This window comes from Lolium perenne, chromosome 4 (assembly GCF_019359855.2).
Source record: "Lolium perenne isolate Kyuss_39 chromosome 4, Kyuss_2.0, whole genome shotgun sequence".
In the NCBI taxonomy this organism is placed as follows: domain Eukaryota; kingdom Viridiplantae; phylum Streptophyta; class Magnoliopsida; order Poales; family Poaceae; genus Lolium; species Lolium perenne.
In genome coordinates this window covers 114,621,100-114,630,391 of record NC_067247.2, presented here as the reverse complement: position 1 = coordinate 114,630,391, position 9,292 = coordinate 114,621,100, and the positions used below count along the sequence as shown (strand labels likewise).

Sequence of the window (9,292 nt, the reverse complement as noted above, 5' to 3'; positions counted from 1 at the left end):
AATATGATAGAGCAAAGGGTGTGACTATTTCTATATCGAGTGAGAACTAGCTTCGTCCTCAATCAGATGATATCATCAGATCACTACTAGCACAAATCGCAAAGTAAATCAAATGGTTTAGAAGCTGAGTCAGCTACTAGCAAAAATCCATGCGACATCGGATCCCGTTTATACCCCTACCAACAACACACATATATCTATATCGAAAATAGAACAAGAAAAAAAGAGGGAGCAGGGAGAGAGAAAAACTCCATGGCAGCCGAGGGTTCCAGCGGCAGCAGTGGCGGCGGCGGCGGCCGGAAAACACCGTCGCCTCACAAGGCAAGAGAGCGTGGAGCGGCGAAATTCCTCGCCGGCCTGCCATCGCGCGGCAACTTCTCCTCCAGCTCCATCTCTTCCAACCTGGTATGGACACGCCCCCGCTAAAACCGTAAACGGTTCTGTTTGTAGACGTCTGATTCTCGTGGCGAGAGGCTTCTGAATCCACCTTCGTGCTGTGACCTACGCAGGGAGGCCTTAGGGTTTACGTCTGCGAGCACGACACGAATCCTCCAGGTCAGTTGGACCTTGCAGTTCCCCATTTTGATTTGCTGATTAGGTTAAATGTTAGTCTTTTATTCATTTATGTATTTATGGCGGCGAAGGGTATGGGGGAAATTTGATGTAATAGATTCCGTATGTTGGGTTCAGCAAGATAGGTGAAATTAGAATTCTTTGCTCTAGGGTTTGGATCTCCGATCTAGTTTCAAGAGAGACTTTTTGATTTATTTAGTTTAGTTCAGTATTCTTCTTGTCTGAAACGCGAGAGCATGTTAATGTCAGAATGGTGCATTGACAGAGAAGGTTCCTTATGTATCCACCGTTCTTGGATTACTGTTCAGTTTATATCAGTGCTTTAGTCTAGTGTAAGAGCCTAAGATGTAATAGTAAATATAGCTAATCCTGATATTTGACAGAGTTGTAATCTGGGATGTAATTTTGCATCCACTGTAGGCATTTGGGGTTGAGAAAAAAACTCCTAAAGGCTGTTTGCTTGATATGATGTTATAGTTATGAAGTTATAATATGCTATTGGACACTGGGCATTTAATGATTACTGTAGGTCTATGTTGTGTATCTGATGAGCATTTGCTCTGGAGACTAGTGTAGGTATAACTTTAGATGATAGGACACTAGGAACTTGGTTAAGGAATTGTTCGTTCAGTCCCAATGAGAATGATCTAGCATTCTAGAATTGGAGGTATTAATGGGGCACAGGTAGCGATTTAAGGCCCGCCTATTTTATTATTTTGTTCCCTCATAAGACCATTTCTCAATTCTCATGTTCGAAAATATTGCTGGTTTGAGACTCTTTCTCAACCCACACGTACAATTCAAATTCGGTATTATGCGCCATTTTGACAGTAAATAGTTTACAGATAAACATAGAAATGTAGTCGATAAACCTACAAAGATTTGCAGTGTTACCAGGTATGGGCACATGTGCATGGTTTCTCCCAATTCCCATGATTTTTGGTGCTCAAGTAAATTAAATATAATATACTCCAGTATAACGTGCGTGATTTTAACATCAGTTCAAGTGTATTATGTCAGTAGTTTTTATGAATGCTACTTAGACATGGATGCATCAACGCAGCACAGAAATTATCATCACAGCTGTTTGCAATTTTCCAAAAACGTTGATAAGGTGATATATGGCATGCTTAGTTTGACGCCAAAATTTGGATTACTAATGTTTCGGCAAGGAAAAAAATTGCCTACTAATTGGTTGGCTACCAAATTGTCTAGCCCAACTCTAAAATATTGTCAATTTTGTACAAGTCTTGGCAATGCAAGTTTTGACATTTCCAAAACATTCCCTAGCCATTTTTTGGTAGTAGACCAAGACACACACATATAATATGAGAGAATGTTCTTGCCACTTCTGTGTATACATTGTGTGCCATATCTTGTAAATATATTTCCTATCAATAAAATTTACTGTTGGAGCCTTTCCTATAGTTTTTCATGTAAAAAAATTTAGCTGCAATATAACTATGAAAAGAATGTTCCTGCATTGTCCATTGCAGATTATCATACCTTTTCACCTTGGTGGTGAATTTGAACACATGTGTCACCTGTTGGGATTTTTTCTCTCCAGAAAGTGCAAAGCTTGCGTCTAGTTTCATGTATAGGAAATAACACATGAACATGCCTTCGAGTAGGTTAATTAAACTCTAGGCACCCTGCTAAAGCTAAGGAGGCTGATGTGGCAATATGGCACAGACCCCTATTATCCCGGAAAGCGAGCAAAGAAGTGTTCTGCCTTGATTATCTCCCAGATGTGAATACCCTTGTCCATTCGCCCTCAAAGATGCAACTGTTGGAAGTGAGCCAGGCGGAGAGCATGATCTGAGAGGCCACCCCTCCACTGTGTCGGTGTCACCACGGAAACCATAGACTGCTACCTGTTATTAAGGCATGTGCCAGCCATCAGAGCTGTGCTGGTGGACCATCTGCAAGCGAAGACTTCATGCGAAACCTGTCTGGAGTCCCAATTGATGAGAAGGTGGAGCATTGTCTACTCCAACTGCTGGTCATAGAGGAGGCAGTGGGGTGCGTGGGGAAGGCCGTGACGAGCAAGAGGGTTGGCCATCTAACATCGATCTTGGTATGCCAGCCAAGTGAAGAAGCGCGTGTGATTGTGAACCTACTCTTCCAGATGAGTCTACATGAATGTGATCTCACAGCACACAGGAATAAGGCATCATAGACAGAGTGCGCAGAGTAGTTTCCATGCGGTGTCTAACCCATCTACACGCGTCCATGTTGTTACCAAGCTGAAATTACTGTATCACACGCGTATTGGACCCAGCCTATGACGCTAAGAGCTCTGGTGATGTCTGCAAACCATGGTCGACTGATCAGATCCTCCTCCATAGTGCGCTGCTGGCGACTCTTTTCGTGGAGGTCTTAGATGACTGGAGCAATCTCAACAATGTACTGCCCACTGATCCTCCCAAAACAAGGCAGTCTCCCCATCGCTGACAATCATGGATTTCGAGGTGAAGAAGATATCCCTCTCGATCGATAAAGAATTGCATGGTTTTGATTCTTCTGTGTGATGCTGCCATTTCTGCCACAATATCAACTGCCACCCAGTGCGCGTAAAGCTGCCCACATCCAGTCCTAGCTGGACAGGTTGGCATACCGTAGCCTGAATTGACGTGGCAGTGAGCCCCCGTGCACACTGCTGCGATGAGGCAATAATTTGTAACTTACCATCTTGCTGAACTGTTATTTGGTTGATTGGGGACTTGGATCCGCCCTATCATGAGCTGGCTGGTACCTCTATTCTATGATTGATGTTGAGGTTTGCATGGTCCGATTTTTTAGTTTTCTGGTCACACCGTTTACTGAATATATGTTATTTACGCCTTTCCCTTTGTAAATTTGACTAGTTGATATTTGTGTTATTTTAGAGGGACAAGTAATCGAGACAGATACCACAAATATCTTAATCAGACATCTTCAACTAAAGAAAAAGGAGAGTGAGGCCAAAGACACAGGTTCTCGGACTCCAGGGGAAAGCAGCAAGGGAAAAAGGTAAAGACTGCTTCGTATGCAAAACATGTGCTCTATAGTGTGCTATTTGGGCATCTCTTTTGGTAGTAAATCTCCTCTTCTTCCATTGTGTAAAACTATGGATCCCTGTACATATGAGATGCATCGACCTTGTGGCATTTCCTGTTGTTGCATTTAGCAGTTCGTTTTGCCTCTATGGTTATTATGTTTCTTCTCACAATCTCAGGATCCAGCTTATTCAAATCCACGAGCCCTGAATTTCTTGTTCCCAGTTACTCATTCTGGTTAAAATTTTATGCTGTTTAAGTCCGTTAGTACATCAAAACTTTTTTATGCTTGTTTGTGATTTCATGTTTGATGTTCCTAAGGTAATATTCAATTTGATCCAGAGATGTTGTTGTAGGCTAATTTAAATTTTAATTTCTCACTAATTGAGAAAACTTTCTGGATTTGTATTGAGTTATTCCTTTTTATTTTTTCCATTGGATTTACGCCAATTTTTTTATGTACTCAGTTAGAATATGTGTTACAAGATTCCTTTGATGATAGGAGCTGTCGAGTATGAGATACCTACCTAGCTTTGGCTTGGGTCACTATATAGTGGATTCAGTATAGGCACAATTCGATCAAACTTCACTTCTGTCTGCAGTAAAAATATCTAATTTACAATTCAACACAGCTGTTGTTACTCTGAACATACTGTTTATGTACTGTGATTTTTTAGTATTTCTGAATGTATTGTTCACATAGCTAATCAATTCAGATGCAATGTTTGCCAATAGCTTTTTCATTGATAAAGGTCATCATTATTTATTGAACTCTTAAAATTTACCTGTTTAATATGAACTTGCAGCCAGGCCTTCAACGATTATCCACATGTTGATTGCCTCACTATGCTCTGTAGCTCAATCCTCAATTGTATCATGTAGGTTTAACTGAAACATATGTTTGCTATTGGTGGCGTTCATTCCTTCAAATGCCAGTTAGGTTATTTTAAAACATGGACGTCTGGGTTTGGAAGAACCCTGATATTTAGAACTTGGAAGTCTGTGTTTAGAAGAAGCTTTGAAGTGTATCATTGATATTGCAGGCTCTTGACTTAAACCCCACCCACCACAGTCAGTTTGTCTAGGCTACTGTATTTGTTTCATTAGAAAGCCTTTTTCTATAGTTTAGTGTTTTTACCTTCAATAAGAAGCAGTGGGGCAAGTTGGCAGGGTGTCTTGTACGAATTTCTGTTGGCTTGCAATTAGAAACCGATGTAAGTGATAAGGAGCTAAGGACCTATGAAATAATGAAATGACTACTAAGGTCTTAATCACAGTAACAACCTGGTATGATTTTGTGCATGAAGTTTGTGGAGTTACTTCAGAATGTGGGTATTCTGTTACAAATCATGTAATGCTCTTGATGATGCAACTTCAGTTGCTTTGACACTTTTTGTATATTTGATCATCACTGATCTTTGAGTGTTATTAACTACTCAAGGTATACCTACCTACTTCTCAAGACTTGTATATATAAAAAAATCATTAAAAAGGCTTTTATTTTTCTTTGCACTCTTATCAGCGATTTGACTTCTTGTAATCGAGATAACTGTATTTCTTTTTCCCTAGATCGGCTGCCAGAAGTTTGGATGTGCATAATTCATCAAAAAAGCCCAACTTGGGTAGTTCTTCTGGATTGCCTTCCTCTGGTAAGTACCTTAATAATGTTCTTCACTTTATCTTCACCTCTGATTCTTCTACTTTATTCATCTCTGAGTAAATGGATGTTGTGATAGTGCATATGTGTGAATCTTGGAGGCTGATGGAGCAAGGGATATCTGTCATACAGTTTAGCAGAAGCCAATTTTGTCTAATTTGACCTAAGTGGATATAAGTTATCAGAACTTCTTACGACAAATTCCGTTTCGACTTATAAGCTAATCAAGTCTATCCAGGGTAGCTTTTCTATGTTATTGAGCCCAATTTTTAGGTTTAATAGTAATCACGTCTTCTCATACACTTGAGATTTATTAGTATATTTCTTAATCCTGAATGCTTTGCCAATTTAACATTTGAAACTAACGCACTCTTGTCTATTTCCAAAACCTAATAGCAGTATTGTTTCACTGATCTAATGGATACTTTAACCTTGCAGAAGAAGCAATATCTGGCTTTTCACAGCATACACTGCAATCCTTTACTGTAGAGAGGTTGCGTGCACTTCTTCGACAAAGAGGCTTCACAACCAAAGGGAAAAAGGCAATATATTCATGCTTGAATTTCTTATTCTGAATTTTACATCCATTTGAAATCTTGGGCTAAAGCTGTAGACTTTATTCCAAATAATTTCATTGAAGATCAAGTGTATGTTGTACATTTAAAATCTTTGATAATTCCGAATATGCTCCACAACACTTTAAAAATTATTTTGAATCGTGTTGATTACAGAATATGCAAGTGATATTTAAGTATTCTGAGAAACCTATCTATCGCATATCATGCTAGTAAGTTTTACAATGACTTAACAAAGTTTATCCTTGAAGGTAAAATATATCTGAGAGCAAAATCCAAATATGTACGATGCAAGTCATTGTGTTTGCTGAAATATGATAAGGATGAAATACAGAATTTTGGAAAAGCAAACCATCTTCTTTGATGTGCTACTGATGCTTTTTGGATTATTGTTTCATATGATGCACTTCATGTTTTTTTGTGTTTATTCACGTTTTTTATGCCATTATCTGTGCTAGAGAAGGTGGTATAATTGTAAAACGATGCTGAGGTAGTGTTTATTCTTTTACGTGCATGCATCACCCAGTATGGGATCACCCATCTTATGGAAAAATACTAACATTATGGTGCCCTTTTGCAGGACGAGCTGATCACTCGCTTAAGAGAGTCGCAGAGTTGATATCAATCTCAAGTTTCTGCCTTTTGTGTGGTTAGACTTGCAATGTAAAACGCCGGTGAGAGCTGAATGGCTATCAGGTGTACTTGTTGATTGTCTGTACGTTGTTTTATGAATCAAGGATTAAGGTGATGTAGTGATCTACTCATGTTCAGTATTGAGAGCTTATGATGAGTTGTTGCAGTGAACTTTAACTACTTTATGCCTCTCAGAATTCTTGACGTCATCTTGAAATCTTGATTAGAAAGGCAGATACTATGATTTTAGTGTAGAAACTTCACATATACAATATTCCACAATAACAGTAAAGATGCTAGCAAATTCGAATTGATGCTTCAGATTTTCTGAATGTTACAACATATTCCCAAACTAATATGAATGGAATGGAGTACATCGCAGCCTTACTAATGGTGATCTAGCGCAGTATTGGGCAGATACAATCATACAGAGGAAGAGAGAGAGAGTTCAATCGAAGCCAATTCATTTGTCTTTGAGGAACCTCCTGAAGAGGGAGAAGGTTCCTACAATTTGTATGAAAAATAGAGTTGACGCAACTTATAAGAAAAACAGTGTCCAAAGTGCCGCCTGAGCATCACCTGCAGCCTACAGAGCGTCGCCAGGCTGCCTGTGCTGGAGCTCCAACTGCAAGACGCGCTTGAGGCCTAGTGTCAATGCGCAAGAAAACGGCTCTCACCGCTGCTAGCCACCTGAGAGTCAGCTGCAGCGGTGGCTGCCCGAGCCGCCCTGAGGGATGATGCAGTAGCATATGAGGTGTGACAGTTTGCCCGAGTCGCGTTATCTCCATGGCTTCTTATCAGTGGAGTGACCGGGTTTGGCATTGTATGTGGCTTCTCCGCGTACAGAAAAGTAGTAGCTAGTTATGGCCACGAAGCCATGCCATTTCCAGTACATGGCATTCACCAACCGTATATGGTTACTCCCTTTAATCCAACACTTCGAAGGGAGTATTTTACTGAACACGTGCATTATATTAATATATAATAGTACGGACATGATTTGAGTATTATCATTGGCTAGACTTAGCAAGTACGAGTTGCTAAGTAGGTGAATGGATGGCAAGTAAGTGAGCTGATGTACTCTTGCCTGCCATGAGAAAACCACGGTTTTACTATGTTGCAAACAGGACCACTCGCTATAAGAGAGCATCCAGACCGAAATGTATGCATTCTCCTATTCACAACCAACCTTAGAGCATGTCTAGTAGAGCCCCTAAACCCTCAAACCTCTATAGCAGTTTTACAGGTTGGAAATAGCCATTTTTGTGCACTTTTACAGGTTGAAAAACAGGGGTAAAGAGTAGAACCCCTAAACCCCTAAAGAATGCAGTTTGAGGGTTCTAGTCTTTGGCTCAACCCCAACCTCTAAAACTGTCATATGCCATATCACAGTTTTCATCACATATCATCATTTCACATATCACAAATATCATCACATTTCACATAAAACAATAATCATTCTAGTTATTATTACAACACCAAATAGTACATTTGAGCACATAAAACAATAATCATTCAAATTGTTACAACAATGTTGGACCATACAACAATAATTGTTCGAATCAAATAGAACAAAGGTAAATCATGCGCCACGGCGCTGCCCATCCAACTGCCACTGGTGCTCGACTAGATCATCACAGAGACGACCATGAGTGGCTGCATCTTCAATCTCACGATGTGCTTGAAGAAAAGCTTCTACACGAGAAGGGTTTCTTTCCGGTTGCACACGTGTGCCAACATTGTCATAGAAACAAGGCAAGTTTAACCCCCTCTCATCTTCTAGGATCATGTTGTGTAGAATCACACAACACTTCATGATGTCCACCAAGGTTTTCTTGTCCCAAAACCGAGCCGGACCCCGAACTATGGCAAACCTTGCTTGCAAGACACCAAATGCTCTCTCTCTATATCCTTGCGGGCTGCCTCTTGTGCCCTTGTGAAATGAGCCTCTTTTCTGGACAAGGGCACCCCATTTTTCTCCTTGATGGACTTCACAAGAGTTGCCCATTCGGGATAAATGCCATCGGTGAGATAGTATCCCATTGAGTAGTCATTGCCATTGACTGTGTAGTTGCAAGTTGGAGCATCTCCAGAAATTAATCTTTTAAACAAAGGAGATCTATTGAGCACATTTATATCATTGAGTGTTCCCGGCAACCCAAAGAATGCATGCCAAATCCATGTGTCCTCCGATGCCACGGCCTCAAGCACAATGGTAGCATCACGGCTTTTACCGCAATACATTCCATGCCATGCCTTTGGGCAATTTTTCCATGTCCAATGCATGCAATCAAGGCTACCTAGCATCCCCGGCCATCCCCTTTTTTCATTGGTTTCCATCAATCTTTTTGTATCTTCCTCGTTTGGTGCTCGAAGGTATGTCTCACCATACAACCGGATAACTAACTTAGCAAATCTACGGACGGATTCCGTGGTTGTATCTTGCCCAATGCGAAGATACTCGTCCGTGTAGTCCGCAGGTACACCATAGGCCAGTACCCGCATTGCCGCCGATATCTTTTGGTATGCACTAAACCCCATGATACCGGCGGCGGATCTACGACGCTTGAAATATGTGGAGGCCGCCTCACAGTCGGTGACAATCTTCACAAATAGACTACGGCGCATTCGGTACCTTCTGCGGAAGAGGCGAGGAGGGTATGTAGGTACCTCGGCGAAGTAGTCTTCCATCAAATGCTCGTGTCCGAGAGCGCGGTTCCGGTAGATGGTGGTTCTCCCCATCGTCGACCCTCTCCTCTGATCCATCAGCTTCGTGCGGTCTTCAAACGATTGCACCTCGACGAGGAGGCTCATCA

General features: G+C 41.0%; 1 protein-coding gene across 1 annotated transcript; it reads left to right on the top strand.

Moving 5' to 3' along the window:
* The first annotated feature begins 202 nt into the window (after positions 1 to 202).
* LOC127293680 (protein LOWER TEMPERATURE 1) lies at positions 203 to 6,656 on the top strand. The gene is made up of 6 exons (XM_051323319.2): positions 203 to 405; positions 510 to 555; positions 3,462 to 3,585; positions 5,181 to 5,260; positions 5,707 to 5,810; positions 6,424 to 6,656. Exons 1-6 carry the CDS (start codon positions 253 to 255, stop codon positions 6,460 to 6,462), a joined length of 546 nt encoding a protein of 181 aa, XP_051179279.1. The 5' UTR covers positions 203 to 252; the 3' UTR covers positions 6,463 to 6,656.
* Positions 6,657 to 9,292: the final 2,636 nt, after the last annotated feature.